The sequence below is a fragment of the Cyprinus carpio genome, chromosome B13 (genome assembly GCF_018340385.1).
Source record: "Cyprinus carpio isolate SPL01 chromosome B13, ASM1834038v1, whole genome shotgun sequence".
NCBI classification, from domain to species: domain Eukaryota; kingdom Metazoa; phylum Chordata; class Actinopteri; order Cypriniformes; family Cyprinidae; genus Cyprinus; species Cyprinus carpio.
This window is the reverse complement of record NC_056609.1, coordinates 24,338,823-24,366,761: the sequence shown is the minus strand read 5'-3', so window position 1 is coordinate 24,366,761 and position 27,939 is coordinate 24,338,823. Positions and strand designations below refer to the sequence as shown.

The 27,939-nt window shown below is 36.4% G+C and overlaps 1 protein-coding gene across 2 annotated transcripts; it reads right to left on the bottom strand.

Moving 5' to 3' along the window:
• Window positions 1-46: 46 nt before the first annotated feature.
• On the bottom strand, window positions 47-27,939 carry zgc:172136 (uncharacterized protein LOC566376 homolog). 2 transcript variants are annotated; one of them, XM_019114382.2, is made up of 15 exons: window positions 27,787-27,918; window positions 26,763-26,846; window positions 11,823-12,022; window positions 11,504-11,594; window positions 8,915-8,994; window positions 8,550-8,626; window positions 7,131-7,326; window positions 6,616-6,771; window positions 6,037-6,102; window positions 4,993-5,061; window positions 4,637-4,811; window positions 3,499-3,768; window positions 2,970-3,101; window positions 1,660-1,727; window positions 47-1,581 (listed from the first exon to the last, which is right to left on the bottom strand). In XM_019114382.2, exons 3-15 carry the CDS (start codon window positions 11,898-11,900, stop codon window positions 1,330-1,332), a joined length of 1,710 nt encoding a protein of 569 aa, XP_018969927.2. In that variant the 5' UTR covers window positions 11,901-12,022; window positions 26,763-26,846; window positions 27,787-27,918; the 3' UTR covers window positions 47-1,329. The 2 variants fall into 2 exon arrangements, with proteins under 2 accessions (XP_018969927.2, XP_018969926.2); XM_019114381.2 differs by lacking the exon at window positions 26,763-26,846 and having other exon boundaries at window positions 27,787-27,939.

Here is a 27,939-nt window from a genome sequence, read left to right as displayed (position 1 = left end):
ATAATTAAGGTTTATATTCCGAGTTTGCATGAAAAACACACACATATTGTACTACTGAATTTAACACCAGCTATGTTTATTCATACTATTCATTCTTATTGTTTTTCCTTTCACTGAAAGGAACACATATATGGGCATACTTTTAATAGGATGTGTGTTTACAATACATAGATAAAGAAATTACACCCACCATTATGTACACAACCTCTGAGGGCTTGATGTGTGTTTTGTAATTATCGAAATCAAAAGAGCTCCATGTATCCTGTACAAAACAAACATGATTTGTATAGAGCGAACAAGTCTTTGTTCTTATTTGTTCTTTTAAAAGTTCATCACAGTTTAACATACTTATGTAGTAAAGAACTATGTCATATTATATTAAACCAGTGGTTAGATCTCATAAAAAATTATTAAAAAAACATACATGGAATATTTTGGTTTGACCTTTTAACCTCGTTCCAATCCTGATTGCAGGTTTAAGTGAAATTTACACATGCTTTGTAACTTGGGAACAAGAGTACTGTCTGTACACAATTATAACAGGAGAACAGATGATGCATATTCAGTGTGTTTCATGACCAAAAATGACTCCAAAGACAGTGAACATGAATTTTTGTATCATATTTGATATGATTAACCACTGCGCTATTGTACGTGGCTGAATAAGTTGATGTACTGACATTAGTAATGTAACTGAGATGTCAGACATTAACTGGAACTCCAAGTTAAAAGTCTTTGTTTAAAGGAACGCTTGCCATTTTATTGCATGAGTACAAGACATGTTTTTGTCTTCTTAGTGGATTTTCTGGTAGCTTCTGTCTGTATTCATAATGTAATTCAGAGAGTGTTCCTCCAAGTTTGACATTCTCAAGCCATTTTAGAGAAAATATGAAATTTAGAGGTCCAACGTTTCCTTCCCTAAACAAACTTTGTAGCATAACATGTTACACCATGTCCTTACTAGGTGTGAACCAACAGGTAATTTGTCTGGCCACAAAGAATGTGAAAATGTTTCATTTTGATGTTTAATTTACAGTTCAGCCATGCAGAACAGGATTTGAACCAATGAAAGTTCACTGTGGGCGGAGCCTCTTGCTGACACAGTTTTAGCATAGTAATCCCTGATTCATCTAACTTTATTTATTAACATTCTGTAGAAAGTTCTACATGTTGTATAATCTGTAAAACAACCCACAATTGTTCATATTGTCCTGTTGTTGAACAGCATAGAAACACATCTGAGCGTTGGTTATGTTTTAACAAAATTCCTGATGAAAATGTGTCCTGTTAGCGCTTCAGACAACAGGAAGCTGTAGTCTTCTCAGTTTCTTAAAGGACAAGGTCAAGCGGCTGATTATCATCCAGCAGGTCCAGAGATAGGCAGTTCGAGGAGCGCTGGACACAAAATGAGGTATTGTCTGGACACAGGCTGGTTGGGGAATGCGGAAGCCCAAACGTGTAGCTGAGAGAGGTGTCTGGAACCGTTGACGTTCCCAGAGGGAGAAGAGGGGTATACAGTCGCACGTCATCCAGACTTAGACTGTAGCGGTCGGCTGGGTGACGAGACTTCTGATTTGAAACCTGTAATGGATAATGAGCAATTATTGACATGCTGAAGGAATCAAAAGGGAAAGACTGGAGAGGACAGAGATGGCAAACCTGTTTCATGCTGTCTGGATCACAATGGTCCACTTGATTGTTGACTGCAACTGAACTCATTTGTAGACCTAGAAACAGATGTTACAGTAAACAGGAGCAGATTTATATTCTCATCACAGTCTGCAGGCAAATATTGATTTACTGTATTTAAAATTTCCCCAAAAAAAGCATTTATGCTTTTAAGTCCTAATGCACTAACGCAATATTGTGACATGCTGATTTGTGGTCCCATTTGTTTACATTAAATTTTTACACTGCCATTTAAAAGTTTAGGAAATAAATTAATCATTTTATTGAGCAAATATGCATTAAAGTGATCAAAAGGGACAAAAAACAAACAAAAAAAAACATTTAAATTTAAATAAAATAACGGTTTCCACAAAAATATTAAGCAGCACACTTAGTTTCAATAAAAATGTAATTAATTTCTTTAGCAATCAGAATATTAGAATGACTTCTGTAGGATCACGTGACACTGAACACTTGAAGACTGAAGAAAATTCAGCTTTGCAATCACAGGACTAGATTACATTTTAAATATATTAAAATAGAAAACAGCTATTTTGAATTGTAATAATATTTCACAACATTACTGTTTTTACTGTAGTTTTGATTAGATGAACTCAGCCTCGCTGAACACTTGTTTTAGAACTCTTTCAAAAACATTAATAACAAATAAACATTAATTGTATGACAATGGCTAAAAAAAAAATCATATCAATCATATAATTAAAATATATAATATAATAATATAACATAAATATACAGAGCCCCGCACATGAATTGTGCGCACAATATACTAATTCGTTCCCTCCATGTACTAAAACGCTGACACGATTTACTATTTTGTTCCCTCGATTTATACATTGTGGGCACGATTTATTAATTTGTTTCCTCAATTTGCTAAATCGTGCACACATTTTACTAATTCGTTCTCTCGATTTATAAATTGTGTGCACGATTTAGCAAATCGAGGGAACAAATTAGTAAATCGTGCCACCAATTTATAAATCAAGGGAATGAAATAGTAAATTGTGCACACAATTTAGCCTACTATTTTTTCCTGCATGCCATGTGTGGGGCTCCGTATAAATATGATAATCATCATGATCATAATAAATTTTAATACCAGTAGTGGTATGCATGCACCTTCTTCATGATTTCACATTTAGTAACTTCATTTTTTTTATGCAACAATAATAAAAAAAAATAATTAAAGAATTAAAAACAAATGAATCAAAAACAGATTAAATAATGTAGATAAGGTTTGAACGTGCCCTAAATCAGATTGTTTTTTAAATCGTCATCACCTTTGAATTCAGTGTCTGATTGGATGGTGGGACAGTCGACTGACACGCCCTCCAGCAGCTCAGCTAATCGTAAGATATCCAAAGGATCGTCCACAGAGACCTCCCCAGGCTCCTTCACCACATCCTGCAAATCTACATTCAGATTCCATCACAATCTGTGCTTAACCTTGTCGTACATCTAACGTGTTGTGACAAAAGATTTTGTCTTTCACTGTCAGTGCGAACGTGACATTTTGCAAGTCAAGCTGGCTGAGTAAATAAACTAAATAACTTCCGAACAACCTCTACAATTTCATCTATGTCTTTTCAGCACTACATATGCAAGGAATCCTAGAAATCTGTCAGCAGACCATGTCAAATTGACGAGCGTGACATTTTATACTGTTGCGAAACAACTGCATAGGTATTAAAGCGCAGCAAATGATATGTGACTCTACAGCTGGCAGATGAGTTTAGAGAAATGTTGATTTTAAATATAGTTGTATATATTTTTTAATACTGATTATGACTAAAGTTGTTTGACTCTCACCTTCCTCCTGCCACTCATCTTCATCCATCCGAGCTTTGCTGCTCGTGTCGATGCCAGAGGTGTGTGAGGAGCCATGACTGACAGCAGAGATGAAGGACTTTTCCTTCTCCTCCATAGAAACCATCTCTACAGAGACGCTGTTTTGCCTGGTGTCCGCCTCAATGCCAGAGCTGCTGGTGGAGTGTCGCGACAGACGAGGACTGCCCTCGCTGCACGGTTGATCCATGTCTAGCTCATCACTGATATACGATTCACGGTACCTCCTCTTCTCTGGATCCGAAAAAAAAATATTTCAACAATGGCCTGACATGGCAGAATAATTATTTTACTAATAAGGGTGATTCTCACAAATACTTTAACATATTTAAGTCTTACTTTAACAAAAATGAAAGGAAAAAATAAATGATATTTTTCAATTTGGTAACCAGACGTCTTTGTTTTCATGGGAAACAGGGTGCCTAAAAAGGTAGTAATTTCTGTATACAGCATATTCACAGTTTGTGAAAATATTAAATCCAATCAGAAAATATACATTCAATACAATTTTATCTAATTAATTTTATTTTTGTGATATATTTGTAAAGTCAGAATTTTGTTAAAATACTGTTTTGAATGGTTTGCTCCAATATTTACTGTTTTTCATTGTGTGATTTGCCGTATTATATTAATGTAATTAAATATTACTTAATATTAATGAAGTTTTATAATCTAATAGGAGTCCAAAATGTAAAACTGTGTTGTCCCCATCTTTAGCTTTATAGGCAACAAGAAGTGAGATTTCAATGATATTTTGACCACTCATTATATTTCAGAAATCTAGTCACCTTATTTTTCCATTCAGTTCAGGTATATTTGTATAGCACTTTTCACAATACAAACCATTTCAAAGCATATTTATAAAAAATGCTTGATTCAAGTATTGCAATCAAAAAGCCGGAGGTGACTGTGTCAAAGAAAAAGAATATTAAAAAAAATAAAGTTTATTCTTTTAGAATCTATTTCCTTGACACTGTCACCTCCATTTAGTGTTAAAGAAAATTAAGTCTATTTTTTTTTTTTTTGAAGAAAACAAAAACCTAAATCATACTACAAAAGCAAGCATGAAGGGCCTGTAGATGAATATTACGTGGACACACACCCTCTGACTCCTCAAGCTGCCGCAGGTGTTTGAGCGCAGGTTGCAAACTGAGGTACAATCGGTGACAGGAACTTAAATGCAGCAAAAGGTGTCGGGAACGAAAAGCCGAACCCGTGTAGTACACCAGCTTCCTCGCTGAGGGCAAACCATCCGGCTGGATCTCAAACTTCTTCCCCTGTGCAGAGAGCAGAAGACAGAACCTCTGTATTTAAAAAAAATACTTTTAATGTTAGAGCAACACGTTTCAAATCACATCAAAGAGTTCAGATAAATCAACCAAAAATCACTTGAAATGAGGGAGAAACTGAGGTCTGGTGTGATCTAATAATGTAACAAGCAATAACATTAAATGTTACCAGAAAGGTGAGTCGTCCCACATGAAACCAGGGGAAGTCATACAGCAGATCACGCATATTGTTCACCTCCTGCAAATAAAAGAAACAAGGCCTGTCACATAAAAAAGGGTCAAATCAGAAGAATGAGATTTGTTAGAAAATTAAATGGCTCAGATTCCGATTCAACTAAATGGGTCAGGTTCCTTTACGATTCTATTACTGATTTTTTATTACTTTTAAGAAAGCCAAAAAAACTGGTCCTAATTATATTTCATAAAACTCTAAAAAACAATATTAGTTTTAATATTTTTAAGTTTTTATATTAATATTACAATAATATTTGTATTAGATAACAAATATTACTATTTATATAAGAAAAAAATAAGTATACATAACATTTTTATAGAATTTTATAATTTATTTTATTGCAAATACAGTTCATTCCAACCAAAATTATTCAGTTGAAGTAGTTTCTTGAAAATGGAACAAACATTTAGATCTCCTAACCCTACTTGCTACAAAACCCACTTCCACAGATAATTTGTTAATATAAGCTTATTTGGCAGTGTGAGAAAGGAGTAATATATAAATCCTGTTCTTTATCAAAGCAGAAAGGGAACCCATTTAAGGTTGGGGTCGGGGCCTTACCACACTGGGTCTTTGATCTCTTAGACACAGGGCCCTTGGTTTAATCCAACCCAGACGCTTTAATGGGCAGATCAGAGGACTCAAGGGAAAGGCATGCACTCCAAATCCCTGTTTATGGACTGGACCATCTAATATATGCATTCCAGTCAGGCCTATCTGGAGCGCTCTATCATTGTGATTTGCTCAAAGAGAAAGCACAGGAATGCACTGAATCACAGAATAATGCACAATGAAGTAGGCCATTCACGTGTGCTTTGCAGTGAAAAGTCCATAATTTTCAATGTTTCAGGTAATGTGCAACAACTACTGTTGCAATGTTGCTGTGTCCGATTTTTGCACTGCTACAATTTATATACAAGAAGTGTTTTCCCGTTTTTAGTGGCAAGAAAAGTGCTTCATGCATTCACAGACACACACCTGATACACTTGCATTCCTCGTAGAGTGAGTCCAAGGAGCGCTGAACCTTTTTCTTCTTTCTTGTCCTACAGGAAAGAGACACAGGCTTTAATGTATATCATATACATATAAAAAATCCTTAATTCCTTATTCAAATCTATATATTTATATAGTATTGTATTACATGCACATACAACACTGAAAGTTTAGGGTCAGAAAATTGTGTCTTCTTTTTTCAAAGAGGTCTCTTGCGCTCACAAAGGCTGCATTCATTTGATCAAATACAAAGTAAAACAGTAACATTGAAATATTGTTACAATGTATCCTGTAATGGAAGAACTAAATTTCCAGCAGACATTACTCCAGTCTTCAGTGTCACATGATCCTTCAGAGATCATTCTAGCATTGGCTGAGCTGCTGTTGTAATATTACTCAATCAAGCACACTGCAGTTCCATCAGGTGCCACTAGTAGTGCAGAAATTACTTCACCTTTAACTCCTACTTTGGTGAAAACATTTTCAAAATCTCCCTACATTCCACAGCTGAGAATGTGTTGACCTACAGCAAGACATTCTGATAACTGTGCGTGACCTCTGACCTTCTGTAGGCGATAAAAGGTGACTGGGACATCCTCCAGACGGCAGGATTCTCTGATAAAGAGCAGAATAGCATCACGCGAAGACATCCCCCACAGCTCTTTATGAACCTTGGGCCCATGACACAGCAGGTAGTCAATTCCACGCTTTGCAATTATCTATAAGAGAGCAGACACAGGTCATGAGTGATAATGAAAAGGAGTGTGGGCGCTCACCATGCTTTATAAGACTTTAATTAAACTTTAATCAAACCTTCAAAACTAAAGAATTTGCTGGTTTGGTGCTTTTCAAAAAATGCTTGTCTATCAGCATGGTCTTTCTGGTGTAGCTGGTTGTCCAAAAAGTCTTGTTAGTTAAAAACGTTGGTGAGGACATTAGTATACCAATGTCCAAATACCACAAATACTGGACTTTTCCATTTAAACCAAATCTTACTATGATTAAAAACAAAGTAAGCACCTCTTGCTTGGATGCAAATGTATGTGATTGTATTTCATACACTCTAATGAAGATTTACCCAGGGTGGAAAGTATTCTTTGGGTTGGAAATACGCAGGATGTCCCTGACTGTGGCTGTCCGAGGGGTGGTCAGAGTGATCGGCCTGTAGGGCGTATCCTGCCAGCTGGAAATACACTTCCTCCTGCTGTCGGCATTCTGAGCGCAGGACACGTTCTCGCAGATCATAGTAGTACAGTTTTCTCGCTTTACGCTCACTGAGAACACAGAAAAAAAAGAGTCAGAAAAAGAGCATGAGAAAAATAAACTAGACATCAAATATAAATGTTTTAGCAAGAATTCTTTTCTATTTATAATTCTATTTCCAATAAATCCTGTTCTTTTGAACTCTCCATTTATTAAAGGTTTAGTCCACTCAAATGAAGATTTTGGTCATTAATTACTCACCCTCATGCTGTTCCAGACCTGTAAGACCTTTGTTCATCTTCGGGACACAAATTAAGATATTTTTGATAAAATCCGAGAGCTTTCTGACCCTGCATAGAGAGCAGCAGCGCAACTGAAATGTTCCCAGACCCAGAAACCCAGTAAGGACATTAGTAAAATAGTCCATTGAGGGTTAGAAAGCTGTAAGATTTAATCAAAAATATCTTAATTTGTGTTCTGAAGATAAACAAAGGTCTTACTGGTTTGGAACGGCATGAGGGTGAGTAATTGATCACAGAAAATTAAATTATTTTTAAAACAACACACAAAAAAATACAAAAAAATCCTAATTACAAAAAAATATTAAGCAGCAAAAAAATTTACAACAAATAAAATGTTACAAAATGATTCTTGAGCAGCAAATAAGCATATTAGAATGATTTCTGAAGGATCATGTGACACTGAAGACTGGAGTAATGATGCTGAAAATTTAGCTTTACCATCACAAAAATAAATTACATTTAAAAAAAAAAAAAATAGAAAGTGTTATTTTTAAATTGTAATAATATTTAACATTATTACTGTTAAATAAATGCAGCCTTGGTGAATGTGACTTCTTTCAAAACCATTAAAACGGGCTCTAAACTGAAAAATTAAATGTTTAAAATGAAATTCACATCAAGCCTAATTTAAAATAGAACAAAATAAATTCTGCAATCATTTTCTAATTTAACTATATTAATCCTGCAGAACTAAATATATGACATAAAATCAATTCAAAAATAAATTGACTCTCCTCTGTCATTTCTTCAAAATCCTCCACTAATTTCCCACATTCAATAAAATCTAAAGTTAGGCTGAGTTTCATTATAAGCAGTTTTCAGTTACACCAAATTCTTCCTAATAAAAAGAGCTTTCAAACACAGGCCACATTAAAACCAGATCACATGCCCACTCAAACTGGCCTCACACCCTGGTGGATTAAAATTAATGAAGAGGCCAAGGAGAGGATTCCTCTCTTCAAACGTTCGGGAATCTCTGGCCTGTTTCTTACCAGATGAGTCTGCCATTCTCCACATAATACTGGACCTTCAGACAGAGCAGGGGAGGGATTGACCTCCTCTGTGAACCCTGCCGAGAGAAAGAACAGGCTTGACTAGGTTACTGTGGCAACCCCCTCATTATGACGTCACTCCCACATCCCGACCGGCCTACTAGTGTTTATCTGTATACTGTAACCGCCCTGATGACCACAGAGAACACTGAGCACATGGTACAGTGATACTGTGATGGAATCAGTAGAATCACAACACTATTTATATTTATATGATTATCACATTAATGAACCATGGTATTTTACAGATATTTAAAAGAACACCATGGTACTTTTGATAATGATGGAGGACTGTGTTAGCTCACCTTCCCTGAGTCCTGTTTCCACTCCTTAGGAAAGTACTGAGAAAGTTTCTCTTCCAAGTCCAGAAAGATGTGCTCATTGTCTAAAACAGCCCAGAAAGGACACACAGGAAACAAGCGTAAATGCTTTCGGCACGCAAACAATGGCATCATGAATTCATGCATGAAATCTGCCCAACAATGAGCTCAATTAGGGGGACGGCTGGAATGAAAAGACCCGTTGAGCCATTGGTGAACGCAGGGCCCGGTATGCAACAACCCCAACCGCAGACAAAACTTACCCCAGTAAAAACTAGCAGTCTCATGCCAGAGCGATTGTGATTGCAAAAGAATTCTAGCGCTTTGAGTAAATCGTGTAAACACTTCTAAAAAGGAGCTTGTGCAAGAATGGAATTAAGAAGGTTTAAATAAATGTCACAGTGGAAAAAATGAAAGAAGATTTAGCTAAGACCAATAAATAGATGTTATTTCCCAAATGTTTCAAGCACATCCTTTTCATTCAAGTGGTCCATGTGATTTATTTCATTTGCCAATGTGACCTCTTTAGTATTTGTATGCAAAGTAGTGATACACACATACATTATCATATGTTTGAACAGGCACTGACATGTACAATAGCAATGTACTGTCAGCATCAAAAATGCAAATCATTACACTAAAAATATTTTTATAATTTATACAAAGAACATTATTATTAGGGTTAGGATTATTATTTCTTCATATATTTTGGTAAAATAATCAATTAATAAAATTAAGTCATTTTATTTTTAAAATATGCACATATAACACATTGTTCATATTTATAGTCTATTATTTTCATAAATATAGTCTATATTCACTACTGGTCAAATGTCTGGAATGAATAAGATTATTTTATGTTTTTAAAAGAAGTCTCTTATGCTCACAAAGGCTGCATTTATTTGATTAAAAATATAGTAAAACCATAATATTGTGAAATATCAATGCAGTTGGAAATAAGTGTATTGTTTCTGAATATATTTTATAGTGTAATTTATTTCAGCAGTTTTATATTTCAGAGTTTTCAGCATCATTACCACAGCTTTACATTCACACTAAAACCCTCATAAACCACTCAAAAAACCACATCTTCTCATCAAGAAATTTGCGGATTTGCGGATCAAGAAACACTGCTTTTCATGCACACTTGAGTTTAGAAATAAATTTTTAAAAATGATTAAAAAAATAACTTTCTTTTTATTATTAATGTTGAAAACAGTTGTGCTGCTTAGTATTTTTGTGGGAACCATCATACATTTTTTCCAGGAATCATTTAATGAAATGAAAGTTCAAAAGAACAGAATTTATTGCAAATAAAAAATTTTAACATAGTTTTGATAACTTTTGATCAGTTTAATGTATTTCTGGATAAACATTTTTTTTTAAAAAAAGAAATCATATTTCCTCTTGACTTCTGAATGGTAGTGTATCACAGTTTACGCAAAAATATTAAGCAGCAAAAACTCTTTTAATCTGTCTTATATATACAGTAATTCATATTAAGTTTTAGATGCTGTCAGAATGTTTATATTGTATGTTTCACTATCTATACAAACACAGAAAAAATTTATGTGAACTTGTTAACTTGTTTTTACAAGCGCAAGTTCACATTCCATTCAGTTTATTCATCCTTTATCACTGCTAACTTCACATCACTACCTCCTTCACTAAATGACTCAAACTCTGACTCACTGTCTCTTTATCCAAGGTTCATGACGAGAAGGTTGTGACCCTACTAAATGCAAAGCCAATATCAATTGCTCTCTCCTGCTGCCTCTCTGCAGTGAAGTGGTGAATCATGGTGAATTCCATGCTTAAAGTTAATATAACTTGATTCCAAGCCTCAGGGGTCACCAGCCCTCAAATACACAAAAACAAAGATGCTCGTCCAAGAGGAGAGTGACACAAAATCGTAAAAATGTATTCAAGGGAAGAAGAAGCTGGAATGAGGCTTTTGAATGAGAGGTTGAAAATGAGAGCAAAAAGAGAAAAAACTCATCTTAATAGAGAGAGCCTGATTGGAATGGCAAAAGAGAAATATTCAATGCCACATTAGTTTTAAATGGATTTAATTAATATTTCCCTGGGAACAAATGCAAGTTTGTGTCTTTGCAGATTATGTCATTCAGGAGCAGTTCATACATTGCTTGAATTGGCAAACAACCTGAAGGCCTTGAGCTGTAAGCATTTGTATTTAAAAGTCTTCAGTGAACGACAAATAAAGCAACTCAAATGTGGTTACAATTTCTATTTACAGTAGATACAAAAACATACGTCCTTTAAGATTCACATACAGTACACTCTAAAAATAAAGGATCTTTTGCATCGATGGTTCCATGAAGAACCTTTTACATTCATGGAACCTTTCCATTGCACAAAAGGTTTTCATAGGGGAAAAAGTTCTATAGATTATTATAATGCCCTTTACACTAAGAAAACAATGGTTCTTTTAAGAAATGTTCACTGAAAGATTCTCTGGTGAACTAAAAAAAGATTCTGGTATGACATCACTGCCAATCCCCCTGTTGCAATCTTTAAAAGGGTACACTGTAATTGGGAAGAATCAATTCTTACTTTTGACTAAAGTCAATCCAAAGTAGTGCAGCTCTTTAACCCCGAGAAGCTCACAGACACGATGAAACACATCTTGACCCGTCGCTTTTAGCTTGGAGGAAACGAAAAACAGATTTGACAATTAATCAGGTACAAAAACATGATTTTTAAATGCATTCTGATTCTAAATGCTTGCATTCAACTCAATAAACACACATCTGCACATTTTATATACTGTATATTACAATATAAAGTACAGCCTTCCGTAGGTTATTACTTTTTTGTCATTTGTCATTGCTGCAAATCACAATATGAAATATTACAAGAGCTGAATATTTACCCCCACTGTGATGTCCAATGTCTCCTTGGTGGGAAGGAGGACACATACTGTCCTCTCTAGTTTGGTGGGGACAGACATGGCCTATGAAATCTCATCCACATACACGCATGCGTACACACACATACAGTCACACACTCACACTGGCCTCTTTCTCTTCAAGATGCTTTGCCTACAGGTATTGACTCCTTCATTTTGAATATCTGCAAAAGAACACAAACAAACCAGACTCTCCTTCAGTGTAAGTCTATAGAATTTTATGCCCATTTTATCATCTGCCAGGTGGAAAACATACGCTTGAAAAGTAATAGCACATCTCTCCTCAACAAACTTTATGATATATGATATCATCCACGTCAAAAATACAAATGTGTGGGACAGTTTATGAAATGACCTTAAGTGTAAGCCATTGTAATAGTGTTGCTTGCCAATATCTACTAATATCTTTTCTCATATTTCAAAACAAGGCAAAAAACAGAAACACTGGGGTAATTAAAATGTCTAGACTGTCCAGAAATGTTGATGACGTCTGTGGTGGAATATGAGGTTTTATCCTGCTCTCATATTTCATGCAAACATCATGCAATAAAAGCTTATTAGATTGCACAATCTGCCCAACTGAGTGAGTCTGATTATATAAACATCCAATTATGTAATACTGAAATTAATGCTAAACAATGAGTCTTGCAGATCCTGTGGTGAATTTTATTGGGTGATCTTATTGCGTTTGTGGAACTTCACTTTTCTTATAATGTAGATAAGCTCACCTGTGAAAACATCACAGGCAGCAGATGTATTCCCACATTTTTTGGCTAATTCCATCTGCTGTATGTTTTCACTGAACTGAAATACCTCAGCATTGTCCTGTTGATAACAAAACTAACCCTATAATTTGTTATTTTGCACCCATTATATAATGCTGTACAGTGAATGTATTTAGACACTTAAGTCACACTTAAAATGTATGACTGTAAATGCAATTTTTGTCATTACTTTTAACCAAAAATTATTTTCACACAGGTGTTCTAGCAAAGTACCCTCACCCTCAGGCTATCCAAGATGGTAACATATCTGGCGTATTTTAGCATTGCATCACTTGTTCACCAATGGATCCTCTGCAGTAAATGGGTGCCATCAGAATGAGAGTCCAAACAGCTGATAAAAACATCACAGTAGTCCACAATCAATCCATACGACTTGTGAAGCTAAAAGCTGCATGTTTGTAATCAGTGTTGGGAAGGTTACTTTGGAAATGTAATAGGTTACAGATTACAAGTTACTCTATGTAAAATGTAATAAGTAGTGTAACCTTTCAATTACTTTATTGAAGTAAAGTAACTGATTACATTTGATTACTTTTTGATTACTTTTCTACATTTCTAATGTTTTCAACTGTTAATTATTTTCAACCAGACAGGGTTAACCTTACTGTAGCACTCAACACTGATTACTGTCAGACTTTCAAAACCCTTTATCACTTGAATTAAGATTATAATACTTTAATTTTAATGGGGATATTGGATGCAAAATTCACTTTTACATGGTGTTTGCATATAAATGTGTCTTAGCAGGGTGTGAACATAACCACCCTACAATGACAAATATCAATTCACTTTTTTTATTTTATTTGGATGGTAATGTGCCACCAAGTACACCTAAATTTGTTATTGTCTTTATGTCTATGTTCTTTCTGAATGAGGGACATTCAAAGCAAGTTTTGCTAAAAAGTTAAAACTCAAGGATGGATCCACTGTTCATGATCCAGAGCTGCACCTGCAGAAGAATTAAATCTCACACTTTATATTTTTATGATTACTTGCAAATCACCTTTGTGGGTTGAGCAGCAGGTCATTATGTTGCAGACATTTCACGAAGACCCTAAAGAATCATACCAACTTGTGGAAAAGGGGCATCCAATGTCCCCTTTAAACATAGCCTCCACAAAACCATACTTACTTTGAGATCAATCTGAGGTTAATTACTTTCACACGCTTGGACGTTTGGTTGTGTTTTGATCCCCCATGTGTTCTGTGTGACCTAGCTGTCCCTCATGTTTGATTGTGTCATTTAGTTCAGGTGTGTTTGGTTAATGATTCTCATTGCTCAACTATACAGTATTAGTTGTGTTCCGTTCACTGTTTGTGGTCCGGTCTACTAAGTCCATACGCATGTTTCCTGCCTGTCTGTTTTGGAATTACCCACTTGTGGATTTATTAAAGACTATTTGCATTCATCTTCATCTTCTTTGTGCAATTATCTCACTGTAGTGTGACAATTACAGACCTAAAATCATAACAATAAATAGTTTAATAGCTGAAAATGATACTGTTTTTTTTTTTAAATATATATACATAAACCCAAATTAAACAGTTATCAAATAATCATGTGTCCTATTCTGTGTACTAAATTCCTGAAACATTGGCATCTCATATTTTAGAGCAGTCAATGCAATTTGGGAAAGAAATTGCGTGTGTGTGCGCGTCTGTGGTGTGTGTGTGTGTGTGTGTGTGTCAGATTTAACCCCCTTTTTATTCATTAACATTTTCATAAGCAACTTTTATAAAAAAAATTTCAGATGTAACCCCCTTTGTATTCATTAACATTTCATAAGTAACATTTATTACAATTATAATTACACATTTACTGTCTGTAACTGATTACAAATTCATTTATTTTGTAATTAAGTTTGTAATAAACAAAGATTTTAACTTTAAATCGTTGGCTCCATGAAAAACTACAGGTCCTCTATCTATGACATTGCTTTCTCCAATGAAAAAGTCTTATCTGAATCAGAGGACAAATATGCACAGATCATGCAATGTTTTGTTTCAAATTATACTACGGGGCCGTTGAATGCTTGAATCTAATTGGCTAATGAACTTTCTGATGTGTGCAATTATTTTCAGGGAAACGCCCGGCGAACGTAGTACCAGGCAGCTCTCTTGACCGCATTACAATTCTATATAACGTCACATAGTTAATTGTAATAACGGAAATTAGTATACAGTACCTATACAGCACACAGGACTAACAAAAACAACAACATGACAGACGACTTTCCGAAAGTAAATACACATGACATTTCTCACTAGCGAGGTAATAACAGCGCTGTTTAGAGACTCTGCTGCAGAACACTGTTGAGGGATGCACAGAGGTAGCCTAATTCACACAAGCTCGCTCTCTCTCTCTTTCTCTTTCTCTTTCTCTGTGTGTCTCTGTCTCTCTCGCTCGCTTTCTAATAACTTCATTAATAACTGAGTAGAATGCTATCAACAGCACAAGCCTCCATTACCAACTTTAAAATGATGTTTTGGATCTAGCAAAAGAGGCATTGGATGAGATGCAGAAGAAATTATCCTACTCACAATAGCGATTTAAGTACAAAAACCTGATGAATCCCTTTAAATATAGCATCTGATCTGATCGGTGTGGTAACCATAGTATAAGCAGATTAATTGACTCTGGGCCGTTGAATTGTTAGAAAAATAATGCACACCCGAGGTGTAACTCACCACCTGAGGTGTGCATTATTTTTCTAATAATTCAATGGCCCATCGTCAATTATTCCTTACATAGTTCTAAACAAATATGTTTGTGGATTTTGATGTGAGAGGACAACAGAGAACAGATATGTTTTCACTGGAGAAATATTATAGATTTTGGACAGTATATGGACAGTGTTTTGTTCAGAAGCAATGGTTTAAAGTTAAAAATGTCCTAATGATGGATTTGTTTATTACAAACATGCAGCTTTACACTTCATAAGAAGTTAATTGATGGACTGGAGTCGTGTGGATTATTTGTGGATTATTGTAATGTTTTTATCAGATGTTTGGTCTCTCGTTCTAACGGCATTCATTCTTCACTGCAGAGGATCCAATGGTGAGTATGATGCAATGCTAAATTTATCCAAATCTGTTCAGATGAAGAAATAAATTAATCTACATTTTGAATAGCCAGAGGGGGAGTAAACTATTTTGGGTGAACAATTTAACATTTAACAACCACAAAGTGGTGGGTTTAATCCCTTATAAACTGTAATGCGTTTCTTAAAGTCTGAACCTAAAAATGTTATTTACGTTCAAATACCATATGTATTTTAAATGTTTACATACATCTCTGTATATTAATTAGCTATTGGCTGTAATTATGCTGTTTCTCTCTCACATTCCGTTTACAGGGGTGTGTTTAATTTCAGGTGATTCAGAGCCATAGTGATGTCAGTCCACACCTGTGAATCAAGACAATATATATACTGTTAACCGCTGAAGCCCCAGGGGAATCCAGCTGCTAGCTGCTAGTTGAAGACTGAGATATGATGATAAAGGTATAGGCCTTAACCCCCAAAAAAATGAAGATTCTGTCATGTTGTTGCAAACCTGTTTAACTTAGTTTCTTCTATGGAACACTACAGGAGATATTAGGCAGGAAGTTAATGACAATCACATTTCCTTTTATTGCACATTTTTTCCATACAATGACAATGAAGGTTGACCAAAGTTGTCGTTCTGCCTTTTGTGCTCCACAGAAGAATCATCACTTACTGGGAACAACACCAGAAACAAACACTAAGTGAACTACACAACTCTAATGATGCCATTTTAAAGGTGTAATGAAGCAAAAAAAAAAACCCAAAAAACAGACAAGAACTGTATAAAGACCAACATATCATCCAAGCCAACAATTCAGCTAATGTCTGGTCGTTTTGAGATTATTTTGATCAGTTAACATCAGCATTATCTCTCCCTTCATACACACTTTTGTTGCATGGCATGCAGTGCAAAACATAACTTAGGCCTATTTGTTTGATGCTTCCAAGACTATCACAACTCTTCTCACATTTTTTTTAAAAAGCCAAATCTAAACTAGCCAACACACAGCTAGTTAACCATGGTGCTATTTTAAAATCAGAAAATGCAAAAACAATGTAAAATACTTCAAACAAAACCAATTATATAAGTCTGAATGCCATAAAACCCAAGCAGTCAACAGTTGTAAGTTGAAACAGTTGAAACTTAAATGTTTTTGCCCAAATCATCTGGGCATCCTTATTTTTGAGTAGGGATGCAACGATCCGATATTTATATTGGGTATCGGCTCTAATACTGCTATTTTTTGTCAGATCGGGTATCGGTCAGAGAGGGCCGATCCAAATCCGAGATTGTGTGTATTATTCTGTGTTACTTCTGAAGCTATATGATAGCTAAATGTGAGCTACATATGAATATTTAAGTCCTTACATTAAAGTTCACACAAACTCTTCAGTCAGTCATTTGCTCAGCCTTTAAACCCTGGTCGCGTTCGGTTACGACAGTCAGCTCGGTAATGTAAGTTTAGGTAAGTTTAATGTTGTTCTGTTACTTGCTAGCGGGTGTCTGTGAGAACAAAACATGGGCGTAGGAAAGACTATAAATAGTTTTTAACGTGCACAGTAACTGAAATTTAAAACTGTTGAAAGAAATGCTCAATAACTGTTGCACAGATATAACAGTGTTAAATGGACTTGGCAACACTGGCTGTGACTCTGTGTTGCTTCAAGCGCATCATTATGCACACTGGATGCGCATATTGTAAGCGCTTCGTGCCGCACTGTATTTGGTTTGTCCTATCATATCTATCATATGTTGTTGCCTTATTAAAAAATATGCTATCCACCTTTTTCCTCAACGCGGAAGTAAGCCTATGGGTGAGACTTCCGTTTCATTAGCCACTATAGGTAAATAACGAGGAGAATAACAACATGCAGTAAACGGTAAAACTGTTTGCAGTACAAACCAGTTTGTTCTTAATTAAGATAACAGATTCAAATAATATGATAGGACACATCGATTGTCAATATCAAGCAGTAAAACGAACTGTTTTGTACATCTAACAATAGCTGGACGCAAATGAGACCGGAAGCTAGACCCATAGAATTTACAAATGGCGGCGCCCATTTTTACGTCAGGAAAAAGGTGGATACATTTAAAAGAAATGTATTTTAACTTTATAGTACTTCATGAATGTTTTTAATGAATGGATTTTATAATAATACAAATAATAATGTGTAACATTTTACCATATATAGTGCAACACTTTTATTTGTTCCCCACAAAATATTGTTTTTTCACTAAATGTTTGGATTTCTAAAATTATTGTGCACTGATTTTTCTAGAATAACTTTCGTGCTGATTTATCCACTAACCTAGTTTATGGTAAATTTTTGTCATAGATTATGAATATACATAGGCCTATATTTTTTCATATTTAGGGCCCGAGCACCGATGGTGTGAGGACCCTATTGTATCTGCTTTGTTTATTATTATTATTAGGGCCCGAGCACCGATGGTGTGAGGACCCTCTTGTATCTGCTTCGTTTATTAGGGCCCGAGCACCGATGGTGTGAGGACCCTCTTGTATCTGCTTTGTTTATTATTATTATTATTATTCTTCTTCTTCTTCTTCTTCTTCTTCTTCTTCTTCTTCTCCAAAATGAATCGCATTTTTGAGGGCCTAAACATGCTCGAAAAGTCCTGAAACTTTGCACACGCGTCAGACCTGGTGAAAATTTACGTCTGATATAGGTTTCAGAAGAGGGTGTGGCAAAATGGCTCGACAGCGCCACCTATCGTAAAAAAATCAACAGCCCTCGAGCTGTGTTTCACGTACATGCACGAAAATTGGCACACATATGTAAAGCATCAGTACCTACAAAAAAGACTCTTGGAGCAATATCCGAAAACCAACAGGAAGTCGGTTATTTTTAATTTTATGAGCAAATTTTGCATCATTTTTTGTCATTTGCATGCCTTGTATTTTAACGAACTCCTCCTAGAGATTTATTCAGATCAAACACCAAATTTGGTATGCCTAATCTAAAGGCCCTTGCGATGTTAAATTGCGAAGATCTTGAGTTTTCGTTGACGGGCGTGTCCGTGGCGGCCTGACGAATTTCGATGATTCGCCATGAAAAATGAAGTTGCTATAACTCAGACATACAATGTCCAATCTGCCACAAACTTCTCAAGTTTGATAAGACTCCTGACCTGAACAGATTGATATGCCTATATTCAGTTAAAGTCATAGCGCCACCTACTGGCAACAGGAAGTGACATATTTTTACACTGTAACAAACTACCCCGAGAAATTTTATGACATAAATTTTTTTTTTTTCAGTCACTCTATTCTAAAGGCCTGTGCGATGTTAAATTGTGAAGATCTTGAGTTTTCGTTAATGGCCGTGTCCATGGCGCCGTCACAAAGTTCGATGTCTCGCCATGGGAATAAAAGTTATTGTAACTCAGGCATAAAATGTCCGATCTTGCCCAAACTTCACATGTTCGATAAGAGTCCTGGCCTGAACAAATCTGAAGGCCAATATTCCATTGGGTGTGGCAAAATGTCTCGATAGCGCCACCTATACATTTTCAACAGAGTACGCCTCGAGCTACGTTTCGCGTACATGTACAAAAATCGGTACACACATGTAACACACCAATACCTACAAAAAAGTCTCTTGGTACGAATTCAAATCCCAACAGGAAGTCAGTTATTTTGAATTTTCTCTGCAAAATTTGTGTCGTTTTTGCCATTTTCAGGGGTTGTACTTTAACGAACTCCTCCTAGAGATTTATTCAGATCAACACCAAACTTTGTCTGTGTAATATAAAGGCCTTTGCGATGTTAAATTGCGAAGATCTTGAGGTCTCGTTTAAGGGCGTGTCTGTGTCGCGGCCTTACAAATTTCGATGTTTCGCCATGAGAAAAGAAGTTGCTATAACTCAGACATACAATGTCCAATCTGCCCCAAACTTCACATGTTTGAGAAGACTCCTGACCTGAATATATCTACATGCCAATATTCAGAATATCGCTATAGCGGCCACCTGCTGTCAACAGGAAGTGACATGTTTTACGCCGTAACAAACTACTCCTACATATTTTATGACATTTTATCATTTTTTTTGGTCAGTCTAATGTAAAGGCCTTTGCGATGTTAAATTGTGAACATCTTGAGGTTTCATTAAAGGGTGTGGCCATGGCGCCGTGACAAAGTTTGATGTCTCGCCATGGGAATAGAATTTGTTGTAACTCAGGCATAAGATGTCCGATCTTCCCCAAACTTCACATGTTCGAAAAGAGTCTTGGCCTGAACACATCTGAAGGTCATTATTCCACTATAATCATAGCGCCACCTGCTGACAACAGAAAATGGCTTATTTTACACTAACTTAAACATGCAATCTGCACCAAACTTCAAATATTTGGAAAGAGTCATGGCCTGAAGATATCTAAAGGCCAATATTCAGTTATAATCATAGCGCCACCTGTTGTCAATAGGACACCTCATGCCTTATACTAACTCAAACATTCCATGTTCAATCTGCACTAAATTTCATATGCTTGATAAAAGTGCTGGACTGAAGAAATGTACATGCTGAAATCCAGTTATAATCATAGCGCCACCAGCTGGCAGCTGGAAGATTGGCACACATAAATGACTTTGATATATTTCTCTTATATTTACCACATTAAACGCATATATCTCGCCTTTCGCTGTTTTACAAAAGCCACCCGCTGGCGGTGAGCCCGGGTGCGAGGGCCCGTTCATCGCTGCTTGCAGCTTTAATTATTATTATTATTATTATTATTCTTCTTCTTCTCCAAAATGAATCACATTTTTGAGGGCCTAAACATGCTCGAAAAGTCCTGAAACTTTGCACACGAGTCAGACCTGGTGAAAATTTACGTCTGATATAGGTTTCAGAAGAGGGTGTGGCAAAATGGCTCGACAGCACCACCTATCGTAAAAAAATCAACAGCCCTCCCGCTGTGTTTCACGTACATGCACGAAAATTGGCACACATATGTAAAGCATCAGTACCTACAAAAAAGACTCTTGGAGCAATATCCCAAACCCAACAGGAAGTCGGTTATTTTTAATTTTATGAGCAAATTTTGCATCATTTTTGTCATTTGCATGCCTTGTATTTTAACGAACTCCTCCTAGAGATTTATTCAGATCAACACCACATTTGGTATGCCTAATCTAAAGGCCTTTGCGATGTTAAATTGCGAAGATCTTGAGTTTTCGTTGAAGGGCGTGTCCGTGGCGGCCTGACGAATTTCGATGTTTCGCCATGAAAAATGAAGTTGCTATAACTCAGACATACAATGTCCAATCTGCCCCAAACTTCACATGTTTGATAAGACTCCTGACCTGAACAGATTGACATGTCTATATTCAGTTATAGTCATAGCACCACCTACTGGCAACAGGAAGTGACATATTTTACGCTGTAACAAACTACTCCGAGAAATTTTACTACATCAATTTTTTTTTTCAGTCACTCTATTCTAAAGGCCTGTGCGATGTTAAATTGTGAAGATCTTGAGTTTTCGTTAAAGGGCGTGTCCATGGCGCCGTCACAAAGTTCGATGTCTCGCCATGGGACCAAAAGTTATTTGTAACTCAGGCATAAAATGTCCGATCTTGCCCAAACTTCACATGTTTGATAAGAGTCCTGGCCTGAACACATCTGAATACCAATATTCTATCGGGTGTGGCAAAATGCCTCGATAGCGCCACCTATACATTTTCAACGGAGTGCGCCTCGAGCTACGTTTCACGTACATGTACAAAAATCGGTACACACATGTAACACACCAATACCTACAATAAAGTCTCTTGGTGCGACATTCGAATCCCAACAGGAAGTCGGTTATTTTGAATTTTCTCCGCAAAATTTGTGTCGTTTTTGCCATTTTCAGGGGTTGTACTTTAACGAACTCCTCCTAGAGATTTATTCAGATCAACACCAAACTTTGTCAGTGTAATCTAAAGGCCTTTGCAATGTTAAATTGCGAAGATCTTGAGGTTTCGTTGAAGGGCGTGTCTCTGGCGGCCTTACAAATATCGATGTTGCGCCATGAGAAAGGAAGTTGTTATAACTCAGACATACAATATTCAATCTGCCCCAAACTTCACATGTTTGAGAAGACTCCTGACCTGAACATATCTACATGCCCAAATTCAGTTATAACCATAGCACCACCTGCTGGCAACAGGAAGTGACATGTTTTACGCTGTAACGAACTACTCCTAGAAATTTTATGACAGTTTCTAATTTTTTTTGGTCAGTCTAATCTAAAGGCCTTTGCGATGTTAAATTGTGAACATCTTGAGGTTTCATTAAAGGGTGTGTCCATGGCGCCTTGACAAAGTTCGATGTCTCGCCATGGGAATAGAAGTTGTTGTAACTCAGGCATAAAATGTCCGATCTTCCCCAAACTTCACATGTTTGAAAAGAGTCTTGACCTGAACACATCTGAAGGTCAATATTCTACTATAATCATAGCGCCACCTGCTGGCAACAAGAAATGGCTTGTTTTACACCAACTTAAACATGCAATGTCCAATGTGCACCAAACTTCAGATATTTGGAAAGAGTCCTGGCCTGAAGATATCTAAAGGCCAATTTTCAGTTATAATCATTGCGCCACCTGTTGGCAATAGGACACATCATGCTTTATACTAACTCAATCATTCCATGTTCAATCTGCACTAAATTTCATATGCTTGATAAAAGTGCTGGACTGAAGAAATCTACATGACAAAATCCAGTTATAGTTATAGCGCCACCAGCTGGCAGCAGCAAGATTGGCACATATAAATGCCTTTGAAATATTCCTCTTATATTTACCACATTAAACGCATATTTCTCACTGTTAGCTATTTTACTAAAGCCACACAATGGCGGTGAGCCCGGGTGCGAGGGCCCGTTCATCGCTGCTTGCAGCTTTAATTATTATTCTTCTTCTTCTTCTTCTCCAAACTGAATCGCATTTTTGAAGGCCTAAACATGCTCGAAAAGTCCTGAAACTTAGCACACGCGTCAGACCTGGTGAAAATTTACGTCTGATATAGGTTTCAGAAGAAGGTGTGGCAAAATGGCTCGACAGCGCCACCTATCGTAAAAAAATCAACAGCCCTCGAGCTGTGTTTCACGTACATGCACGAAAATTGGCACACATATGTAAAGCCTCAGTACCTACAAAAAAGACTCTTGGAGCAATATCCGAAACCCAACAGGAAGTCGGTTATTTTTAATTTTATGAGCAAATTTTGCCTCATTTTTGTCATTTGCATGCATTGTATTTTAACGAACTCCTCCTAGAGATTTATTCAGATCAACACCAAATTTGGTATGCCTAATCTAAAGGCCTTTGCGTTTTTAAATTGCGAAGATCTTGAGTTTTCGTTGAAGGGCGTGGCCGTGGCGGCCTGACGAATTTCGATGATTCGCCATGAAAAATGAAGTTGCTATAACTCAGACATACAATATCCAATCTGCCCCAAACTTCACATGATTGATAAGACTCCTGACCTGAACAGATTGATATGCCCATATTCAGTCATTGTCATAGCGCCACCTACTGGCAACAGGAAGTGACATATTTTACGCTGTGACAAACCCGCTACCCCGAGAAATTTTATGACATAAATTTATTTTTTTCAGTCACTCTATTCTAAAGGCCTGTACGATGTTAAATTGTGAAGATCTTGAGTTTTCGTTAAAGGGCGTGTCCATGGCGCCGTAACAAAGTTCGATGTCTCGCCATGGGAATAAAAGTTATTGTAACTCAGGCATAAAACGTCCGATCTTGCCCAAACTTCACATGTTTGATAAGAGTCCTGACCTGAACACATCTGAAGGCCAATATTCCATTGGGTGTGGCAAAATGCCTCGATAGCGCCACCTATACATTTTCAACAGAGTGCGCCCTGAGCTACGTTTCACGTACATGTACAAAAATCGGTACACACATGTAACACACCAATACCTACAAAAAAGTATCTTGGTATGAAATTCGAATCCCAACAGGAAGTCAGTTATTTTGAATTTTCTCTGCAAAACTTGTGTCGTTTTTGTCATTTTCAGGGGTTGTACTTTAACGAACTCCTCCTAGAGATTTATTCAGATCAACACCAAACTTTGTCAGTGTAATCTAAAGGCCTTTGCGATGTTAAATTGCGAAGATCTTGAGGTTTCGTTTAAGGTTGTGTCTGTGGTGGCCTTACAAATTTCGATGTTTCGCCATGAGAAAGGAAGTTGCTATAACTCAGACATACAATGTCCAATATGCCCCAAACTTCACATGTTTGAGAAGACTCCTGACCTGAATATATCTACATGCCAACATTCAGATATCGCTATAGCGCCACCTGCTGGCAACAGGAAGTGACATGTTTTACGCCGTAACAAATTACTCCTAGAAATTTTGACATTTTATAACTTTTTTTGGTCAGTCTAATCTAAAGGCCTTTGCGATGTTAAATTGTGAACATCTTGAGGTTTCATTAAAGGGTGTGGCCATGGCGCCGTGACAAAGTTCGATGTCTCGCCGTGGGAATAGAAGTTGTTGTAACTCAGGCATAAGATGTCCGATCTTCTCCAAACTTCACATGTTCGAAAAGAGTCTTGGCCTGAACACATCTGAAGGTCATTATTCCACTATAATCATAGCGCCACCTGCTGACAACAGAAAATGGCTTGTTTTACACTAACTTAAACATGCAATGTCCAATCTGCACCAAACTTCAAATATTTGATAAGAGTCTTGGCCTGAAGATATCTAAAGGCCAATGTTCAGTTATAATCATAGCGCCACCTGTTGGCAATAGGACACAACATGCTTTATACTAACTCAAACATTCCATATTCAATCTGCACTAAATTTCATATGCTTGATAAAAGTGCTGGACTGAAGAAATCTACATGACAAAATCCAGTTATAGTCATAGCGCCACCAGCTGGCAGCAGGAAGATTGGCACATATAAATGACTTTGACATATTCCTCTTATATTTACCAAATTAAACGCATATTTCGCACCGTTCGCTGTTTTACAAAAGCCACCCGGTGGTGGTGAGCCCGGGTGCGAGGGCTCGTTCATCGCTGCTTGCAGCTTTAATTATTGTTTATTTTATATTTCTATATTATGAATTAGTTTGTATCTAGTAGACTGTGAAAGAATGATTATCAGTTCCACACACAGAGATATATAAATTCTACATTTATTTAAATGGGGGAGGGGGGGGGGGCTTCACTGGTATCGGTATCGGTATCAGTATCGGAGGCGAAAAAGACAGATTGGAGCATCCCTATTTTTGAGCCCTGATATATTAACATCCCATTTGCTATAATTCTATTGTCAATAGCATACATATCAGCATGTTTTTACAGAGATATCAAGAAACTCATAAACAACAAGAAGCGAAAGAAATTTAATGGCTGTTTAACACTTCAAGCCAACTCAAAATCCACAGTCCTGTTTGTTCAACCTGAAAGTGAATGAGACATGAACACCTCCACAAACAGTCCCAGGAGGAAGTGTGTGAGGTCAGAGAGAGGGTTTGCCAATCTCCCAACAGAACTTTAGGTGGTACAACTCTCCGCCGGGTGGGATTTATGTTGGTTAATCTTTAAATCAATTAATCAGATTAAATCTGACCCGTCTGGAGACCTCTACGCTGGACCAGTCTTAGATTTGAGGGGGCAAGTGCAAGACCTCTTAAAGAAACAGTTCAGAAAAATGAAACTTCTGTCATCATTTACATACCCTCTTGTTGGGCAAAACCAAGGTTATTATCACGATTAAAACTAGAACTATTAAAACATTTTGTTAAACGAAAATTAGAAATGCCTTGGCAGCTAACTGAAATAAGTTTAAACTGAAGCACTAAAAATTACAGGCTAGAAATAAATAAAAACTGAAATGAAGTGAATTACTAAAATTAAAAAGAAAACTGAAAATATGTAAAATAATAATAATAATATTAATAATAGTAATAAACAATAATAGTATAATACCAAAATTGTAACACAAAAGAAGAAATTATATGGACTGCTTGTCACTGTTTTTAATTGACTTTTACATTACATTTACATTTAGTCATTTAGCAGACACTTTTATCCAAACGACTTACAAATGATGACAATAGAAGCAATCAAAACCAACACATTTCATTACAAGCTTCAATTTCAATCTTCATAAAAGGATGCAGAATCCCCATAAAGTATCATAACAACTAAAATATCGATTTTGTGTAAGACTCAGAATATTAAGTCATTATGCACTGATAAATTTTTCCCTCCAGTGCTGTTAGCCACTGTGATCAAATGACTGAATCAATGAGCTGAACACAAGTACCAAATCCATCAATCTGTGAATGAAATCATTCAGACATGGTTTGTGAACCAGGTGAAAAAAAAATGAAAAAGATTAATTGAAAATATCCAACTCAAAAGAGCGGTATTTCTTCTATTAACCAATGAAGTTTAGGTAATAGCTGTCTTTCCATCACACACACACACACACACACAAAAAAAACAGTCTTGGAACAACTGAGTGAATAAATAAAGAGAATTTTCTCTAACTTTTGATTTGATTCATTTTTTTGAACATTTAGTTCAGGCACACATGCCTTTCTGAGAACAATAATTGTAAATCAATCTTCTAGCATGCATTCTTCAGACTGGAAAAGCCACTTACTCTGCAAGGACAGATAAAGGAGGATCACTCAAGCCTTGAAGCAAGAACAAATCTTCAGCACAACAACACCAACAGACTGCGGCTATGTGCTTAAGGAGTTTTTCTTCCTATGTCACAATCCCAACACCTCTGAAGACATGCAAATTACACTGTGTGTGCCATTTATAGGACCATTCCAGTGAAAATAGATTCAGATAAGCCTCAGGGCAACAGGTACACGATGAGCTTGTTTGTTAAGGAAAAATTAGACCAATGATGGTGCAATGGTGCATCCAAGCATAAAGCAGGCACTTCAAGTGAAATGAGGTTCCTACTGGACAGCACCTTGAGTTATTGCACAATGCCATTCACAGGGCTTTACCAACTACTAAGATCTAAGAACAAGTCAAAAGCCGGTTTTCCAACTCACCTGTGGCTGTGAAAAAAAACACTCATCATCTTGTCATGAACCATCATACCTCTCTGCCCGTTGAATGTGCATTCATGTTTAGACCTGTCAGAGGGTGAGTCTGTTATATCCAATTGCTTTCCTTTCTGTACCATTCACACAGCCAAAAAGTTCAATTCAGCTATGTTTAATATGATCAAAGACTATATATTTTTTCATCTATGATACATTTTTTGTAGTCTTGTGCATTAAATCCAATGAATGACAATTTGACAATGACAATTTATTTATATAGCACAATTAATTACAACTTCAGCTGACCAATGTGCTTTCCAGCAAATCATAAAAACAGAAAAAACACAACAAACAAGCAGAAAAGTTATAAAATCATACAAATATCCCATCAGCCATATGCTTTAGAAAATATAAATGTCTTTAGTCTGGACTTAAATATATTTGCAAAAGAAGCTTGTCTAATGAATAGTGGCAAGGCGTTCCAAATCCAGTTCATTGTCTGAACTGGTGTCCTCATACACCATTATCTCACTATTTATATGAAGAAACAACCTGCAGAACAACTTCATGGGTGGGAAAGTAACTGTAGAAGTTTCAGTATCACTCATGAAAACACACAAATCAGCGTAATTTCCAGCTTTAGAATAGATATATCAGTCTTAAATCTGTAATGACCAATGAAAAGTTAACCAAAGGTTTTGCACTAGTTTTATACCGTCAACAACAGTGAAGTGGAAGTTCAACTGTAAAGACTGTACAAAGGGAAAATGTAAAAATGACTATGAAGAGAAAAGAATTGCAAAACGACCATGAATTAATTAATTACTTGGCAAAATATTGCAGAAGGAAAACAACAGCAACAAACCGAACCGAAGTGTGATCTGTTAAAATAGTCTTATAATTGTAGTTAAAATTATACCTACTAAACTACAATTAAGTTACCACTCTCCAGAACATATTAATACAACTACGAGTGCATTAGATTTTCATATATAAATAAATGCTCTTAAAAGGTGAAAAATGCACTTACCGCTAATTAAAATCCCAAGTGTGTGTTTGTTTTGAGGTTTGATGCTGTTGTACTAGAACTCAACTCACATAAACACAGACCCGCGCTCACTGACTGACTGACTGACTGATGAGAGACTCAAGCTGTGGATCGGACTGAACCAAATTATCACTG